Here is a 21,203-nt window from a genome sequence, read left to right as displayed (position 1 = left end):
TTCCAATTTCCGTTCCTCCCTTCCCCACTCCCCTGTCTCTATTACTGGTCTTCCTTCTATTTATTATTTGTTTGTTTGTTTGTTTTTTAAATTGGTGCCTTATAGATATACATAAAGGTGGAATTCACTGGGGTATATTCATGTACATTGCATAATTTGGTAAATTTCATTCCAGAGTTCCCCCTTTTCCTGTCCTTCCTCCCTTCCTCTTGATCCCCTTCTTTTACTTCACTGATCTCCCTTTCATTTTCATGGGATCTTCTCCCCACTTTTTATCCTTATTTTGCACTAGCTTCTACATGAGAGAAAATATTCGATCTTTGCTTTTCTGGATTTAGCTTATTTTACTCAGCATGATAGTCTCTAGTTCCATCCATTTATTGGCAAATGTCACAATTTCATTCTTCTTGATGGCTAAGCAAAACTCTATTGGGTATATATATCACAATTACTTGACTCACTTGCTGTTGACAGGCCCCTACTCAGACCTTTAATTTATTTTTTGAACTCTGCCATAGGGTCTTCCCAAGTTGCCCAGGTACCTCAAACTTGTGTTCCTCATCCTTCCAAATAGAGTGATTATGCTCATGTACCACCATAGCTGGCAAAAAGCAGGACTTTGGCTCCTGCTTTCAATCATTACATATGCATAACGTTTCAAGCACACATATGCACACACAGATAATCATTTTAGATTCTACAATTTTTCTACTTCCTTTTATGTCGCACCTCCGATAAAGCATTAATCTCTAGGATACATAAAGAACTCAAAAAAACTTAACACACACACACACACACACACACAAAACCCAATCAAAAATTGGCTAAGGAACTGAACAGACACTTCAGTGAAATACAATTGAGAAGAAATACAATTGATCAACAAATATATGAAAAAGTGTTCAACATCTCTAGCAATTAGAGAAATGGAAATCAAAACTACTCTAAGATTTCACCTCACTCCTGTCAGAATAGCAATCATGAAGAATATAGGCAAGAATAAATATTGGCAAAGATGTGGTGAAAAAGGTACACTCATACATTGCTGGTGGGAATGCAAATTGTTGCAACCACTATGGAGAGCAGTATGGAGATTCCTCAGAAAACTGGGAATGAAACCCCATTTGACCCAGCTATCTCACTCCTTGGTTTATACCCAAAGGACTTAAAATCAGCATACTATAATGACACAGCCACGTCAATGTTTATAGCAGCTCAATTCACAATAGTTAGACTATGGAACCAACCTAGGTGTCCCTCAATAGATGAATGGATAAAAAAATGTAGTATATATGTTCAATGGAACATTACTCAGCTTTAAAGAGTGAAATTATGGCATTTTTCCAGTAAATGGTTAGAGTTGGAAAATATCATGCTAAGCAAAATAAGCCAATCCCACAAAACCAAAGGCCAAATAATTTCTCTAATAAGCGGATGCTACTTCACAGTAAGTTGGGGGGGGGAGGGGACACCAGGGAGTTACCTTAGATTAGCTAAAGGGAAGTCATGGGAGGGGAGGGGATGTGGGGATAGGAAAGATAACAGAATGAAACAGACATTATGTATATATGTGACTACATAACCAATTTGATTCTGCAACATGTACACTCAGAAAAATGAATTTGTATCCCATATATGTATCAAAGTGCATAAATGCTTTCTACTGTCATGTATAACTAATTAAATTAAATTTTTTTAAAAGTCTATCTACATCAGTATTTCCATGGACCTTTAGCAATCCTTCTTGGTTAATCTGTAACAACTTTAGTAAAATAATGGTCAAAAGAATATGAGACTTGAGTGCTATATCATAAATAGGTGTATCTTCAATGCATTCCTTTCTTACAAGTTTAAATTTTTTTATCCTGAATTATATCCTTTAGAATGTCTGTCATCAATAGTGTATTAACCTATCTTTGTTTGACATTAATTTCATAACAATTAAGCTGGGCACAGGATTCTAGGTGCATGGTGATATTTTCCCCACTACCCAGGACAATGGAATGTCTCATTCCATTATATTCATTACTACAATTGAGAAGTCTATAATCAAGTATTTGTTCTTCTTTAATGTCTTTTCCCTCCAGCAAATTTTAAGATCTTCATTCTATCTTTATTGTTCTGCAGTGGCTCTGTTTATGATTTGCTATATTTCTGGAGTTTAAAAGATTTGTGTTTCAAATCTAAATTTCTAAAATTTAAAATTCAAATCTAGAATTTCTAAAATTTCTTAATGTTCATCTCTTCTAAACTGCCACTTTCTCACCTCTCTGAATCCTTTCTGAAACTCCTATTAGACCTCATTCTAGCCTCTATTTCTCTGTTACTCTTAATCTTTGCTATTTTCTAGTTAATTTCCTCAGATCTCTCTTGCAGTTCACTAATTTTCTTTTTAGCTATATCTAATTTGATATTTAAATTTTCCCACTGAGTTTTTGAGTCTCAATGATTTTTATTTCCATTATCCTGAAGTCTGCTCATTCTTAATGTCTTATTTCTTGATCATATATTCTATTTCTCCTTTTATACCCACACTAATTTTAAACAAAAAAAATTGACAGTATGTCCAGGTATAGTGATGCATGCCTGTGTTCCCAGAAGCTTGGGAGGCTGAGGCAGGAGAATTTTGAGTTCAAAGCCAGCCTCAGCAACTTAGTGAGGCCCTAAACAACTTAGTAAGACCCTGTTACTAATAAATATATATATAAAAGGACAAGGGAGGGGCTGGGGTTGTGGCTCAGTGGTAGAGCTCTCGCGTAGCGTATGTGAGGCACTGGGTTCAATCTTCAGCACCCACATAAATAAATCAATAAAGGTACTGTGTCCATCTACAACTAAACACAAAAATTTAAAAAGGACAGGGGATGTAGTTCTATGGTGGTAAAGTGCCCCTGGGTTCAATTCCCAGTACCCAAAAAAACAAACAAAAAAAGATTTTATAGCGTGTATCAAGTATTTAATTATCCAAAGATATTTGGGAGAAGGAAGATTTCAGTCTGTTCTTTGTTGTTCACTCTTGCTTGGCCTAATCTTCTTTGTAATTTTGGACTGCGAACTCACCTTTATCAGGTTTTTTTATCTGTACAAGTATTTTGCAAAATGGTTGGAATACCCATCCTTCCAAAGTATCTTCATATTTATTTCTGCCAGATGCCCCAGGGATTTCATTAGCTTGCCATCATTTCTAATAGTAATGTCTTGTTCTGAGCAGAACAAACTCAAAACTTATTCTTTACATTTTTCATACAAAGAAACAAAGGCAATAATCAATGTCTGGCCTCATATAATAGACATGGCCTTGACTCCAAACTACACCTCTTTCTCCAAACTTAAAGATTTGTTCAGTTATTCACGGATAGTATTTTAGCAGTTACACCAAATGCAATTGATATCATATATAATAGTACATCCTTCCTATGAATTTCATCAACAGAAAACTTTATTTATTTTATTATTATTATTATTTTTTGCCTTCACAAAAGGAGAGGATGCTTTTATTGAAACATCTTTTAAGAAAAGTGAGAGGTCAACTGGAAACAGTAACTTTGTGACCCTTTGTTTCATAAACCCATTGTTTCCTCTGAGAAGCTCAGAGTAACAGGAACTTGCTGCCTCTGCATCCCCAGTCATTGTTTTGTGGGAAGGGTTTTGTTCAGAGGATATTGCAATGCTTCCATGACAACAAATAAGATGCTACATTTTACAAGACTCTTATCTCACTGGAACTCTAGACAGAACACTCACTTCCTCCTTTCTCAATTCACTTTCTAGTACTCAGCTAACTTCATGCCATCTCACTTTCTGCTCCACCAAGACACCCTAAATTACTCTTTATTACAAACTTTAGAATGGTTATGTCTGGAGACTGGTACAGAGAAATTGACATTCTTACATTGAAGATATACACAAAAGTTCCTTAAAGACAACAACCCACTTTTTCAGTTACTAAAAATCTTTAACTGTCATTGATAATTTCAGTGTGTTTTGTTATACAAAACACATCCTGCCAGTGGCTTAGACAAAGGAGAAAAATGGGAAGGGAAGGAGGACTGGAATAGGAAAAACAGTAGAATGAATCAGACCTAACTTTCCTATGTTCATATATGAATTCACCACCAATGAAATTCTACATCATGTACAACCACAAGAATGGATCCTAGTTAGAATAAGTTGTACTCCAAAATGTATGTATAATATGTCAAACTACACTCTATTGTCATGTATATCTAAAAAGAATTAAAAAAAAATCTTCATGTCCTCCTGGTGTCTTTACTCTAGATGTCTGCTTAATCTTAATTGCATAACATTATCCTTTTGATTTGCTATAGTTTGGATCTTGCATAGCTTTCAAAAGACCATGTTTTATAGGCTTGGAATCCAGCCTGTGGTGTTATGGGGAGATCCTTAACCCTTTAGGAGGTGAGGCTTAGGGGAAGGAAGTTAGATCACTGGAGGCATGCCCTTGAAAGAGATATTGGACCCTAGTGCCTTCCTCTCTCTTTGCTTCTCAGCTGCCATAAGGTGAATACACCTGTTCCATCATGTGTTCCTACCATGATTTATTATGCCACCACAGGTCTAAAGAAACAGGGCCAAGCAATTATGGTCTGAAACCATGAATCGAAATAAACCCTTTTGATTATCTCAGGTATTTTGTTAGAGCAACAAAAAGCTGGCTAACTTTTGAAAGGTGATGTGACACTATGGAAAGGGCATATTTATCTAAGGACTAGGTAGGGTCTAATTTCTAGCCTACAATGTTCTCCTTTATGATCAAAATGGGGTTACTGTGAAGATTTAATGAGATCATATTATAATACAGTTCTTAGTATGTAACTACCTCAACTTACTTTAAATAATAACTATAAACTTCAATTTCCTTCTTTAAGAATAAGACCACCTACTTCATGCCATTTTTATAAGGATTAAATCACTGTACATAGAGAATAAATATTATATATACCGAAGCCCTGACCTCTGATGGAAACCAGATCTCAACAGGTAGACAGAAGTAGAAAAACCATGAGTTTTGGCATTAGACATTGACATACCAGATCTCCCAATTACTTCATTGTAATATCTTGAATAAATTACTTCAGCTCTCTGATCCCAGATTCTTCTGGTAAATGGAAAGGATAATACTTTCTTTGCAGGACTGCTACTGAGTACTCTATAAATAAAAATGTTTAACACTATGCCTAGCACAAGGCAATAGTTCAATAAATGGTAAATATTATTATCAAAAACAATCCTGGCTGTTATTTACAGTGTACTGGCCAAACCTAGTGTATAACATGATCTAATCTAACTTCACAATTTAAAGTTGTTCATTCTCTCTTATCTGAAATATTTATGTTATCAGTGGATAGGTTGAATAATGATGCATTGGGAACAACACATTAGGTTGACAAAAAAAATGGCTATAGAATATATCCCCAATTTATTCAAAATGATCACTACAAACCAAGCAAGACAGAAACTGCTCAGCATATGCTACCTTATGCAGTGTGAAACACCGCAAAATACAAGTTCTTCTGGTAACAGGGCATCTTTGGGAAAAAAGATACATATATAACCAAAATAAACCAATCACAAAAATATAAATCCCCACAAATTTATTTTCTTTATTTTTTGTTGTTCTTGTTTATTGTTTTGGTGGTGGGGACTGAACCCAGGTCCTTGTGCAAGGTAAGTATGTATTCTACCTTGTGCAAGATAAGTTATATTGTAAGTGGATAGACTTATTTTCTTAACTGCTCATGGAGATACATTTAAAAAGTGGCTAAGACTTAAATCACATTATTATCTTTAACTTCATCAAAGTAATTTCTTTTTTGGGGGAAGGGGGGGTTGAACTCAGGGGCACTCAGACCACTGAGCCACATTCCCAACCCTGTTTTGTATTTCCCAGCAACTCAGGATCTTGCCGAGTCACTTAGGGTCTTGCTAAGTTGCTAAGGCTGGCTTTGAACTCTTGACCCTCCTGCCTCAGCCTCCTGGGCCGCTGGGATACAAGCATGTGCCACCATACCCAGCTAAAGTAATTTCCTTTTAACTCACCTAAATTCCAATAGCATTATCTTTCGGATGGCAAACCTAAAAACATAAAAATAAAAATAATTATATAAAATTATTATTATTTAATAAACTAAAGTAAATAAAATGTTTAAATAGAAAACAAAATATTGCAGAGTTCTTAATGCAAATAGATTTTGGAATCTTTTATTTTAAAGATAAGTCATATCAGATCACAACTGTCAAAGGCCAACCTGTACAACTTGTACAAGGGCCTCACACATATTAGGTACTCTATAACTGAGCTATACCCCCAGGTCTGTCTGAACAACTTCTTAAGCATCGACCATCATGGTTTTATTTCATGGGCATATCGATCTATGTCGCAAATTTGGAAGTCAAATAGTCATTAGTCTTGACAGTGAACCTAAAATATTAGAAAATACTTTGTAGGGATTACCAGATCTTTCTCTTCATTATACTGCCTTTTTATAACACAAGTACTTTTGTTTTATATGAATAGCTGATACTACAGTCATGGGGTATCTCTCCAAAGGCAAATTCAAATGCCACTAATTTAGTTTTATCCTCTTGTAATATTGGAAATAAACTACCCAGAACAGAACACTGCCACTAGATAATAGTTTCCAGCTTGAAAATTAAATGTATATGAATTATAAATTTAGTATTCCAGAAAACCATTATCCTGTCAAAATCGTATTCCACTGATTTCTGAGCTCTTAAATAGTTTCACTGAGCAAATAATGTCACAGAACTTTGCTGAGAATGAAGTGAAGATTTTTACTATAGGCAAAAATACAAAGATAGAACACTATCAAGGTATTAGCGGCTTCTAGAGCCAGCTAGGCAGAAGAGTGGATGGAACACCTTGAGTGACACACTCTACATCTCCAGCCTAACTAAAGCTGTACAAGAAAGGCACTAGAAATCATTTCAGAAAAACTTCAAAGGTAAGTATGAAAAGTTCCAGTTATGTAAGTTATCAATATTCACAGACAGCAAGCATACAATGTACCCAACACTGTGCCACAAACTTAACATACATTCCATTAAATTCTTCCAAAATTGGACAATTTATATACAACAAGTTAGGTCCATTAACTGTATCAATAACTGAATCATATGAGAAAAAAAGGGAGGACATGCAAAGGGAAATTCCTTTGCTGCCATAATTTTTCCTGCTTCTTTTCTTGGGATATAGCCATGTAAAATATGGGATCTGGGCTGGGATTGTGGCTCAGTGGTAGAGAACTTGCCTAGCATGTATGAGGCACTGGGTTCAATTCTCAGCACCAAATAAAAAATAAACAAATAAAATAAAGGTATTATGGCCATTTATAACTAATAAAATTATATAAAAACAAACAAACAAACATGGGGTCTGGAGGGCTACAGCCTCCTGGTAATCACACAGGGAAAGCCAAAAAAATTATTTGAACACAGTGACAAGGGTACTGACATTATGAACTTCTGAACTATCTACTTCTAAGTTTATTATATAGATGATTAAAAAATAAATAACTGTGAACAAAAGATGCCAGTCACAAAAGAATATATACTATGATTCTACTTATAGTTCAAAAACAGGCAAAACTTAGTTGTTGAGAGCCACAGTTGAGTCAGAATGACGCCTGGCATTTTTGCCAGAGGGAATGGTTAAAGGTGACCCTGCTCCGTATTAGGGCGGCTCTGGGATTAGGGCGGATCCTGCTGCCTTGGGCACCCGCTACTTTGGAGTTCCCTGAGTTCTTGCCGGGTTCCGAGAGAATTGGCAGGTTCCGAGAGAATTGGCGTGAGGAGCCCGGTGGAGGCAGGGTATTCCCGGGAAGTGTGTGTAGAGTGCCGGAGAGAGTTCGGGAATAAAAAAGAGTTGCTGTTTGAACCTACAAGGCTTTGTGGCGGCTCGGTTATTTTGTGCCCAGCCAGACTGCGGCATTTGGTGGCCCGTATGGGGAGCGCCTGAAGCTTGTAGGTAAGTGAAATTGCTCGCCCCTGAAGGAGAGAGAAAGAATGGGTGACCATTTCAAAAACCAATGTATTCTTGTTTTGATGTATTTTGTTTTTATTTCAAGTTGCCTGTCCCTAGAACTTTCTTAGGCAAAGTGGGGAAAATGTTTGGCTCAAGGTTTGAAGTTGTTCGCCCCAGAGGAAGAGAAATTGTTAGAGGAAGGAGGCACCCCAGTAATACCAAGAACAGTTAGGGCATATGTTGATACAATACAAAAATGTAGCCCATGGCTTTTTAAAGAGGAGTTGTTGAATATATCACAATGGGACCATCATGGTATCCTGTAAAAATATTTTTCTTCAACAAGAAAGGGATGGCTAATTCTGTTTACTACACTTGTCTAAGATCTTGGTTTTTACAGACATCTGATTAATTTACAAAGCTAAAGTGTTGAAACATCAACCACTAAATATAAAATCAAGTACTCTTTACTTATTAAGTTCCATAAGGTAATATATTTAAGCATTATGTGTGTTTTCATAAATTGGTAAATGAAAAAAAGGTTTAATATTGCTTTGCGTCTGTGTCTTTGCTGAAACAAGGTTACTAAGAGTTAAGATTCTATCAGGTGTAATTTATATACAAAGAGTATAAAAAGTTTCAGTTGGGTTTCAATTATAGTATTATAGTACCATAAAAAACATGAAAGTATTTCATCTTATTAAAGTGGAGTAATTTGTCTAAATTCAGAAATTTTATAAGGGTTGTTTCAGAATGTGAATTTATAAAAAGGGTTAACGGCTAGAAAAGAGATATAAAAAGATTCAAGATGTGGAAATATATTTTAATATGAAAGGTTGAAAAAAATGTTTCTAGATGAGATAATCTTTGTGTGGTAAAGTAAAAAGTTGTAAAATGTCTAAATAAGTTGCAAAAAGGCTTTAAAAGGTTAAATTGAAGGTGGTTAAGATGCCTTCATGGCAGAGGAAAGGCTTCATTCGAAGCCTTCATTTAATCTTAAAAGCATTACTTAAAAAAAAAAAAAACATGAAAATGGGAAGATAATAGGATAAAAGCAATTTGGATAAAGAAGATTACAAATTTAAAGTGGGGGCTGGGGATGTGGCTCAAGCAGTAGCCCGCTCGCCTGGCATGCGTGCGGCCCGGGTTCGATCCTCAACACCACATACAAACAAAGATGTTGTGTCTGCCGAAAACTAAAAAATAAATATTAAAAAAAATTCTCTCTCTCTCTTTAAAAAAAAAAAAAATTTAAGTGGAAAACTTTAAAGACAAAAGTACAGAAAGGTAAAAAAAAAAAAAAAAAAAAAAAAGATGTAGGAAGACAAGAATTTTAAACCCACAAAATAGGAAGCAAAAAAAAAAAAAAACTAGGAGGAAAAAAAGCAACTAAGGGTGAATGCACAAACCTTAGAAGAAAACTAGAAGATAGAAACAAGATAAAAAATGGTTAAAAATGTCAAATAAAGGTATTTCAGATAAAAAATACAAAAAGCTAAGACAACTATTAGATACAGACATTCAAGATAGAAAAAGGTAAAAGAGAAAAGTTTAAAGTCAAATATTGGATAAAATAGAAGAACAAAAAGATTATTAGTAATTTTTTTCAAAAAGCCCATCAAATTAGAAGTCTCAGATGAGGGTGTTAAAATTTATAGACAAGAGCCAATTTAGAAAACATTAAACTAGAAGGAAATTGGTTTAAAACCACATCAAAAAATTAAAAGGACTAAAGTAATTCTAAAAACTAAGGCAAAATGCTTTTGGAAGACTTGAATTTAAAAGGATCTTTAAATTTCCAAAGGATGCATATAGGATATTTTGGAACATCATCCCTGAAGAAAAATCAGTTAATGTTTTACTTAACAGGAATCCCATACAATCTACAGGGACAAGGCATAGTTGAAAGAGCTCATCAAACTATTAAAATGTACTTATATTCTAACAGGACAATGGAAAGGTCCTGACCCAGTGATTGTCTAGAGTCAGGTGTCTGTCTATGTGTTTCCACAGGGAGAACAGCAGCTGATTTGGATTCCAGAAAGATTAACTAAAGCGATTTCTACAGACCAAAAAGAAGATGATTTGGCTCAAATCCATAACAGCTGATATTCAGAACTCCAGTTTAGCTATTCTTACATCTGCGACAGTGATTCTCCCACACCTGGAGGCTTATGAATAATGAACACCATTAAGGCCTATTTCAAATGTAAGAAACCTTGAGGCTTACTTGTGGGAATACCTTCAGACTCATATGCAAGTTACAGGAAGAAGGATGGGATATCATAAGAAGAGTCAAACCCAGGTGGTAACCAGGATGCTTTTTTTTCAATATCTATTTTATTATTGCCTTTTCCCACATCATGAAGTTCTATTTTATTTTTTGAGCTCATACAGACCTAGGTTAATGTTTTGCTGATCAGTTCTAGTTTTTGACTGTGGAGTTTTTAAACATTGCAATGGAGATTTCACCTGTAAAAAACTACAAGGCCTTTACTATTGTCTTATGTGTTGTATGTTATGTGTGCACACTTGTGTTTTGTGTTGTATGTCTGTATGTGCGTATGAGGAGCGCTCATGAAAAAATGGATCCGAATTTTTTTTTTATTCATGTGATTTAAAAGGTTTAATTTAAATTGGGTAAACAGCTGTTGAGGATTGTTTTAATATGTGAACAAAAAAGGAAGTCAACAGATCTGTTTGTTTACTTTTACCTTTCCTTTTCATTATATTTAATAATTCTGATCAGGATAATGTAAATTGTTTAGAAAATTGCTTTCTTTTAGTGCCTGCTGGAATGTTACATAATTTTTTTTTAGCCATCATTGCCAGAATTCCTATCTTCCTCCCAGTGCCAGTGAAGACAAAGATAAAACTAAACTACAGCTTCTTCGATAGCTATCACAGTAAACTGTATAAACTGATGCATCAATGAATAATAACTCAACAAATGATGCTCAATCAAGGAGTCGATTTACTTTGGGAGGAAATGGACATATTGATGGATTCCTCTGCTTTGAACTGCTTGCAGAACTTGTCTGGACTATGTATCACTTGCATGCACTGTGAACTATCTGTTGGTGCAGCGAATTGTGGTAGTGCTGGGGTGTCTTTGCTGATGGTGTCATCGGTGGTACAATTTTTCCAAAAAGAGCCATCATTTGGCTTGGTGCCGTGGCATTTTGCATCCTCCTCCCTTTCTGCTTGTGATGGTCTAAAATTTGGGGGCCAACAGAGGTGAGGCAAAGAACCTCACCCCCCCACTGGTGCAAAGGCCTATCCACAAGTATGGCTGTATGTTGGACCAGTAGCCAATGACGGGTAAGATCCAATTACAATGGTACCAACCTAAGACAGGAGGCTGACGCCTTGAGGTCAGCTCATCCGATGACGGGTAAGGACCATATGTAGTATTGGACAACCTAAGACAGGCAAGGTCCCTAAGCCACATGCTTGTTGTTTAATTAAACAGAAGGGGGGAGATGTTGAGAGCCACAGTTTAGTCAGAATGACGCCTGGCATTTTTGCCAGAGGGAATGGTTGAAAGGTGACCCTGCTACGGGATTAGGGAGGCTCTGGGGATTAGGGCGGATCCTGCTGGGATTAGGACGGATCCTGCTGCCTCGGGTGCCCGCTACTTTGGAGTTCCCGTTGAGTTCTCCCCGGGTTCTGAGAGAATTGGCGCGCTGAGCCCAGGGGAGGCAGGGTGTTCCCGGGAAGTATGTGTAGAGTGCCGGAGAGAGTTCAGGAATAAAAAAGAGTTGCTGTTTGAACCTACAAGGCTTTGTGGCAGCTCGGTTATTTTGTGCCCAGCCAGACTGCGGCATATAGTATTCATAGGCAGAGGAACAAGCAAGGGGCTTCGGGAATATTGGCAACCTTCTATTTTGTTTTGTTTTCCTGTTGCTAAATTTTATAACAAAAGGGTTTATACATTTCAGATAAAAATTAATATAAACACTGGTAAAGCAAATTGTTCTACAGGTAATTTTTTAAAGCATAAAAAGCAATTAAATAAATTCACAGTAGGATTAATAATCATACCAAAGTGTGCAAGAGATTGCTAGAAAAAAATGGACTCTTGTCCTACTTAAGAACACAGTATTGCACAAAAGCCAGAGAATCAGGAGTTAGTACAGTCCTTTCAACTACTGGGAAACATCTTGGGCAAGTTATTAAAACTCCTTGTACTAATTTCCTCATCCCCAACATAAGGATGAGAATAGTGTTTTAGGGTTATTGTGGGGATAAATAAGCTACTACATGCAAGGTATTTAGAAATAAGCTGGCACAAAGTTGGTACCCAACACATAACAATTATAACTTTTAATAGTTTACAAACTTGGATACATAAGTTTGCCAAATCTGACAATGCCAAGAATAGCAAAAATTAGTCAATTATGTAACATATACACATTAATTACATGACTGAGCAAAAAAGTCTTTTAGGAATTATCTAATTTTGAAAACCTAGAAGTGTTTTGTTGTTGTTTACATTATAAGAATATTAAGAACTAATTGTTATTTCCCAGATGCATTCTGGGTAAAATGGGGTTGAGTGCAAACAATATATATCATGAGAAGTTTAATTATCATATCAAGAGAACCTTGTGGATATATACAGCTTACTTTTATAGCCTACTAATACGTTAATAAATACATCAAGCCATTTCCCCAATATGGAAGGTGCCACATAGCTCAGCAAAACAATTTGCTCAGGCACTAATCTAAAACACTGGTCATTTACATTTTAAACACATACTCCGATTTATGTGTTGATCTTAATATTCAAAAATGTATATAAGATGAGAAAATGGCTATCAAAAGTGCCATTGTAAATCTATGTCAAGTTCCAACAGTAACAGTTAAAAATAATGCAGCCACTGTGGCTTAAAAAAAAAAACCCACTGGTAGCTTTTAGTCATTTTACTACAAAAGGTCTTTCAGGAAGAAAATACTAATAGCAAGAATTTAAATGCTGGGGAGGGGGGGCTGGGGTTGTGGCTCAGCGGTAGAGTACTCGCCTCGCACATCCAAGACCCTGGGTTCAATCCTTAGCACCACATAAAAATAAATAAGTGAAATAAAGGTATTGTGTCCAATTACAACTAAAAAATAAATATTAAAAAAAAACTTAAATGGGAGGAAAAAAAAACTATGCAGTGCAGTGAAAGGTGTGTTATTATAGGGGAAAAAAGGATACACACACATATATACAAACTCTCACTCCTAGAACTTATCTACCTACTCATCTTCAAATCTCCTCAGGCAATTTTATGCACACTCATCCTCAGATCAAGTCCTGTCATATACCTGCTCAAATTCCAAATCTTTAAAGAGGATTTGTCTGATCATTCTATCTAAAATAGAAGCCTGTGTCACTATGCCCTATCTACACTTTAATTCATAGCACTTAATATATCCTACATTATATCTGTGTGTTCCTTCTCTGTCTCCCCACACCCTACCTCCCTTATCTGCTAGAATGTAAATTCCAAGGAGAGGACATTCTCTATGCTGTTCACTGTGGTACTTTCAGCATGGTAATGATGGCTGATACAAAGTAAGCTCAAATCAGTCTTTCCTGAGCTCTATGCCTAGACACCCAACTACTTATTCTACATTTCCATCTGCATGGCTTGAAAATCGAATTCAAGATAACCAAAATGGAACTAATGATCTTCACCCAGTCCCAACCTCAACAACAATGGCATGTCAGCAATGGCACCACTAATCACTCAGTGACTTAAACAAAAACTAAGGGGTCATTTCTCCATTTTCTTCACCCACTGCATCTAACTATCAAGTCTCTTCACTTCTATCTTTCTCAAATTGATGACTTCTCACCTTTCTAACTTTCCTTGCAAGTCCAAGCTATCATTATCTTGAACATGACTACTATAATAATCAAGTAATTTCCTGCCTGTTGCTCCCTCCAAATCTAAATTCTCCTTTTCAAATATCACCATTATATTTACAGCTCTTCACTGGTTTCCTATTGCTTTTCAAATAAAAAACAAAAACTTTAATATAGCCTTTGAACCCACCTACTTCTATAGGCTCACAAATCACCAATTAAAACAAAACAACCAGCTTCCTATTTTGATATTGCCCTAAGTTTGTTTTCAAAATATTTAGCAAAATTTACCTCTTAAGACTCAAACACATAAAAAAAAAATCTGTAGCATCACAACATTAATGTTTCTGTTTCATATTAAAACATTTAGACAATCATCCTTTTAAAATATTGGGCATACATCCATACAGATGAATATATGGTAAGATACATTGTTAAATTTAAAAGAAAAATGAATCATAAGAATGGCATGTATAAACCCTTTTGTGTTGGGTAGGGCAGGGAACCAAACAGATATATACACAGATTTTATATACGTACATATATATACATATACACACATAAATTGGGGATTAAGGGACAGGAAAGAATATTTACTGAAAGTTATGTCCTTTTGTATATTGTTCCAAAATAATTTTAAGTGATTCTTCAATTTTAAAAATTATACTTTTATACATTATATATACATATTATTATTTTGAATGTGTTTTAATTTTATAATTTTAAAAAAATATTTTTTAGTTGCAGATGGCCACAATACTTTTATTTATTTACTTTTATATGGTGCTGAGGATCAAACCCAGTGCCTCAGATGTGCTAGGCAAGTGCTCCTCCACTGAGCCACAACCCCAGCCCTTAATTTTATAACTTTAAGAATGATTTTTTGAATATTTTTCAGACATGATATGAAATTAGCATAATGAAATAACCAGAATCTCTGCGTTTACTCTTTCACATTTCCTCAAAAACCAAATAAACTATGGGATTTAATCCATGTAATGTTAGCCAAAAATTAAAAGGCAAAGAAATAATTTATGACTCCATTCCCTTCAGTTTCTCTGGCCACCAACTCCCAATGACCAATGCAGAGAAGGGAGGGAAAAAGTTCAAAATTCCAATCACAGAAGCTCAGACAAGCTCCAATTTGGTCCAGCCATAATCCCAATGTACAAAAATTAAACTACTTCCTACCTTGACTTGACAATCTCCTTCTCATATATTTCTTCAATAACCTGTTACCAAAATTACAAAAATGTATTAGTATCTCAAACAACTTTTTTAGACCCTGATAGTTTTCAACCACACAGTGATGCTGTAAATAAAATTGATACAAAATTACAAACTACCACACAGTGTTGCTGTAAATAACACAGAACATGTACATAATTAATACAAATTCTGACACATGATGAACTTTTAATAAATGTTATCAGGAGGAGCAAAAGTAATAGTTGTACTAGTAGTAAAAAATTAAATACACACATTAAATACACCCAATCTCTACCGTAAAAGACTACAACATCTTAACAGTACAGAATGTATTTGTCAAATAAATGTTTGAAGGTGACAGAGATGGAGATTACTGATCAAGCAAGTCTTATTCAATCTAGAGTATTCTCTGTTATTGTTTTTCTTTTATCAACATTCAAACTAAATAATAAAACAAAGGGCATGAATCACTTTAAGTATCAACTTGTAATGAAGTTCTTCTGAATAGGCATACATGGCTTTATCTAGAAGTATCTAGTATGAACTAAAATGATCTGGATATGAGTTGAATTGCTAAAAAGCTTAATCTAATTAGTTAAACTCAATCTAGTAGTCCCATCAGGATATTTTCATTATTTATGCAAAATTACTCCAAGGACTCCCGGCCCCAACAAATACAAATGTAAAAATACACAGATGAGTTATAGGAAGACATAGTAAACCTGCTGATAATCAAAAGTAATTAACAGCTGAGCATGGTGGCGCACACCTGTAATCCCCAGTGGTTCAAGACACTGAAGCAGGAGGATAGAGAATTCAAAGCTAGCCTCAGGAATGGGCAGGTGCTAAGCAACTCAGTGAAATAAAATACAAATTAGGGCTCTAAATACAATACAAAATAGGGCTAGGGCTGTGGCTCAGTGGTTGAGTGCCCAATCTCAATCCGCAGTACCCTCCCCTCAACCTGCAAAATAGTAATTAACATATGCCATGTTTATAGATATTCTACTGATGAAAGGATTACCAGAACAACAAAAATACATTGATAAATTAAATATTTAAGTTCAAATAATGAAATACATTTTAAGTTAAGAGGTTCATATCACAAAGAGTTTCTAAAGCATCATAGTTCAATTTTATAACAGTAGAACTTAAAAGTTTGAGTCTTCATTACTTGTTTTTTGTTTTTGTTTTTTTTTTGGTACCAGGGATTTAACTCAAGGGCACTCAACCACTGTGCCACATCCCCAGCCCAACTTTGTATTTTATTAAGGACAGGGTCTCAATGAGTTTCTTAGCACCTCGCCATTGCTGAGGCAGGCTTTGAATTTGTGATCCTTCTGTCTCAGCCTCCTGAGCTGCTGGGATTACCCATGTGCTAGGCTATGCCCAGCCTTCATTACTTGTTTAATCATATGCAATATATCAACAACATTTACTTTATAGAAAAATCTCTTTTAAATAATCTATTTTAACAAGAATTAACCCTACAATTAAAAAGTTTTCCTTTCACTTATTCTAAATTGCTTAAACTGTTAAGTCCATCCCTTACTAAATACGGGTTCTTAGTCATCTTTTATTTTTTCCAAATTTTTTTATTGGTGCCTTACAGTTGTACATAATCATGGGATCTGTTGTTACATATTTGTACCTGCACACAATATAACAATATGATTTAGCAATACAGCAATATCACTCCCCAGCTTAGTCATGTACCTCACTAAACAATTCCCACTCCGTCTTCCATTATTGCAGACTTTTATCTCAGTTTATCAACCTAACAATAAAAAGAGAAAACAACAGACTGTATCCTAAATGAATTACCAAAAAACTTATACAAAAATTTCTGTATATTTACAAAAATATTCATTACATGGTCATTTAATCAATTTAAAATAGCCTAAGAATCTATAAACAGGAAAATGCTTAAACAAATAACATATGAATAATTTTTTTAAAAGCTAAAAGTAAAAAAAAAAAAAAAAAACAAAGGCTATCTCTGGGTACTGACTTTTATTTTCTTATGTGTAACATTTTAATTTTTTTATTTGTTCTAATTAGTTATATGTGATAGCAGAATGCATTTTGACACATCATACATAAATGGAGTATAACTTCTCATTCTTCTGGTTATAAATGATGTAGAGTTACACAGATCATGTAATCATATATGCACATAGGTAACAGTGTCCAATTCATTCTACTATCATTCTTACTCTCATATCCCCTCCCTTCCCCTCACTCCTCTCTGTCTAGTACAAAGTATCTCTACTCTTCCCTAGTCACCCCCATGTAACATTTTTATTTTCCAAATTTTCTAACATAAGTAATTATTAGTTTGATAATCAAAAGCTATATTTTTAGCTTTTAAAAAAATTATGGAGGGCTGGAGCTGTGGCTCAGTGGTAGAGTGCTTGCCTAGCACGCACGAGGCACTGGGTTCGATCCTCAGCACCACATAAATGTAAAATAAAGATATTAAATTTTAATATTTAAAAATAAATATTAAAAAAATACAGAAAGCTTTTGTTGAATTAACCATTTAAAAGAGAAACAAAAAGCATATCTACTCATAAGAAAAGTATTGCAAACCAAAAATTCTTACCTTTATGTCAAAAGGTGATTTTTTCTTGATGTGAGGAGCCCAGTATTTACATGCTAACTGTAAAAGTAAACATTATAAACAGTAAGTTTATAGATTCATATCACTGTTGAGCTAGAAGACAAAAATCATTTAAGGAAAAGCTGTTTCTTAAAGCAGTATTAGTACTGAGGGGACAGAACAACTCTAAAGGGACAATACAGATACCTGGGTATGCAGGCTAGTAGCATCCTCTACCATAACCCATGAAATGCCAGTAGTGCTGTGTACTGCAATTTACCATTGTGATTAAAAAAAATAATAATAAAAACATACCTACCTATACCTCCCTTCAAATAGAACTAAGAAAACTATATGACTAGGTCAAAAACCAGAGTTTAATAATATAGCTTTATATAATTACTAAACACCCAGACAGACATAAAGAAAATCTTAAAAGAAAAAAAAAACCCTTTAATTTATAAGCTAGTTATTACAGAGAATATAGGAGTTGGTATGTTATATTTCAGCAGTGAGTTTCACTTGGAAATTTAAATTAATATAAATAATCTCTTCAGATACTTAGATGGATTATATAACATCAAAGAAACAACATGTTATTATTTTTTTAAAAACTAAATTACAATCTCTTAAAAAAACAGAAAACTTTGGCAAGCATGAAGACTCAATATATTTATAAAAACGTGACTTGGCACAGTGTGTGGCACACTGGAAGCATCCAAATAATGTTTGATGGATAAATGTTGGATGAAAGGATGGATGGACATAAGAAGTAACACCTTACATGTTACCACTTACTTCTCTGAGGCTTTCCTCAATCCTACCTGATAACTCTAACTTCCTTCTCTTTGTTTTGTAAATAACTTCATTACAGTTTCATTTTTGCATACTGTGATCATTTGACTGCTTGATTTTCTTCCAGACTTAACCTCAACATTTAGCAAATGGAACCTACATCTTCAATTCTATACTTTAGCACCTAATGGCCAGCATACTTACAGAGCCTCACAAACAGTTGAGACTCTGAGGAAAAGTCTCTAAAAACAAGATTGCAACTTCCCACTTAAATGCCACTTACTCAAAGTTATCAAACATACTCCAACCTAACACTTCTGTGATATCCTCATTTCCTCCTTCTGGGCATCATACAAACTCAACCATCCTCTCCTTATACCATATCCTTAAGAAAACTCAGTCTAACTTGTTTTAATGGATTCATGAAATTACAAATGTTTTAAATCCTATCTTCTGACTGAAACTGCCTCCAAAACATAGGAATTTGATTAATAATCCAGCAAACGTTTATTAAACATTTGCCCTGTCTCCTTTCTCTGAATTTTTCCTCTTCCTTGGAGTCTAATCTGTGATCTCTCAGATACCACCACTTTCATGTACATCCTGCCTACCCCTAAACTCTCTAGCCTCACATAAGAGAAAAACTTACCATTATCAACTTAATATAGCTATGACAGTACAAATTGTTCAAGATAAACCTTATTGCAAGTCAAAAAGGAAAAAATACAGTAGTATAACAAAATTCAGATCTTTGAATTAAATTTTAACCTCTCAATATCATTTATTAAATAAATAATTAAAAACAACTTTTCTGGCTAGATGCTCAGAAATTAGGAGAAAGAAGAGGAGGGGGGGGGGCTGGAGTTGTGGCTCAATGGTAGAGCGCTTGCCTAGCATGTATGAGACACTGGGTTCAATCCTCAGCACCACATAAAAATAAATAAAATAAAGGTATTGTGTTCATCTACAACTAAAAAAAATTTTAAAAAGAGGAAGAGGAGGAGGAGACAAAAGAGGAAGAGGAGGAGGAAGAAGAAGGAGAGGCAGAAGAGGACCAGGAGGAGGAAGAAGAAGGAGAGGCAGAAGAGGACCAGGAGGAGGAGAAGTAATTGAGGCCCAAGATGTCTTCCCTATCTTGAAAACCAATTTGTCTACTTCCCTATCTGTATTTCAAAGTCCATCTCAAATGGCACTTTCTCAATGAGAAGAATCTCTCTGGAAATTCTTTCCTTAGGCAAATGAAATTATTTTAAATTCTATTCTCAAGGCACTTCCCTCACATCTCTGGCATTTCTCACATTAAACTAGGACAAGTTCTTTTAAATTTCTTAAAGTCTCCATCTGAAGACTGTGAACTCCCTCAAGACAAGGATCACCTTTCTTTGAAGCCCAGAAGCACCCAAACAGTATCTGACAAACATTAGGCATTAATTTTGCCATCATGGCCCACAATTACCAAGAATCTTCATTCCTTCCACTACATCTTAATGCCATAGTATATTTGTTCATTAAATCACTCATTCATTCAACAAATACTCATCACACAATGTGTGCCTAGTTAATACAAGATAATGGGAGTATCTAGGGAATAAAACAGACCTGGTCCCTAGATTCAGTCTTCGAAATCTAATGTAGGATACCATAAAGGTTGTATGTTTATAAACAATGTCATCTAGTCAGTCCTACAGTTTTAAGTATCATGTTAGGTCAATAACTCCCGAAGTTATATTGAAGCCTATCTTACCAATATGTTCTGGACTCCCATGCACAATTGCCTTCTCAGTGCTTTCTTTTTTCTTTTTTTAAAAATATTTATTTAGTTGTATATGAACACACAGTATCTTTATTTATTTTTATGTAGTGCTGAAGATTGAACCCAGTACCTCACACATGCGAGGCAAGCATTTTACCACTGAGCTACAGCCTAAGCCCCAGTACTTTCAACTACATGTCTAACAGACATCTCACACTTAATGTGGCCAGAAAAGAACTCAGGATACTCCCTCACTACACGTCCTTTCCCAGGTACCCCCAAATGTCCAAACCATTCACCCACTTGTTCAAACTCTTCTTAATTTTTCTCCCCTGATCCACAAAATTGTTATTAAGTCCTACTATCTTTAGCTTCAGAATATAACCAGTCTACTTCAATCTTAATTAGCAAGGACTCCATTTATCTAGACTACTCATTGGTATCCCTCTTACTAATTTTGCTTCCTCATCCTCACCCAATTTCCACACTTTAGGGTGATTTTTCAAAAACATTATTATCAGATTGCAATTAAAATACTACAACATTTAGAATAAAATCCAAACTTCTTACTCAGTCTCCAAACGGGGTATGATTTGGTCTCCACATATTACTCTGTTCTCTCTGGTACTACTCTCCTCTAACTTATGTTCCAGCCACCCTAAACTCCTTCACAATCACACCTTAAGGTATTTGCACTTGCTATTCCCTGGGCTGTTTCCTTGCTCTTCCTAAAACTGGCTCCTTCTTTTGCAGTCAGATGTTAACTCAAGTGTTACTTTAGAAGATTTTTCTGACTGCCTTTTATACATCCCACACCAGTCACTGTCATAACACCCTAGCAAGTTTTCTTCAGAGCCCTTATCAATGTCTGAAACTACATTGTTCATTATTTGGCATTATTCTCTATAATGTGAGTTCCAGGAGAGCAGGGAACTAATAAATTACATTCATTGCAAAAAAAAAAAAAAAACAAAAAACAAAA

General features: G+C 35.1%; 1 protein-coding gene across 3 annotated transcripts in view; it reads right to left on the bottom strand.

Annotated features, from left to right (window-relative positions):
• The window catches only part of AQR (aquarius intron-binding spliceosomal factor), a 109,723-nt gene that overhangs the window by 87,121 nt on the left and 1,399 nt on the right, over window positions 1-21,203 (bottom strand). For 2 of the 3 annotated variants that reach the window (XM_081288689.1, XM_081288691.1), the window contains exons 2-4: window positions 17,677-17,733; window positions 15,054-15,094; window positions 6,061-6,096 (exon numbers count right to left, since the gene is read on the bottom strand). In XM_081288689.1, the coding sequence (XP_081144815.1) occupies window positions 6,061-6,096; window positions 15,054-15,094; window positions 17,677-17,733 (134 nt within the window). The remainder of the gene's footprint in view (window positions 1-6,060; window positions 6,097-15,053; window positions 15,095-17,676; window positions 17,734-21,203) is intronic. The other variant, XM_081288690.1, reaches the window with a different exon arrangement.

The sequence above is a fragment of the Spermophilus citellus genome (genome assembly GCF_964194105.1).
Source record: "Spermophilus citellus genome assembly, chromosome: 4".
Classification (NCBI taxonomy): domain Eukaryota; kingdom Metazoa; phylum Chordata; class Mammalia; order Rodentia; family Sciuridae; genus Spermophilus; species Spermophilus citellus.
This window is presented reverse-complemented; position numbering and strand designations above follow the sequence as displayed.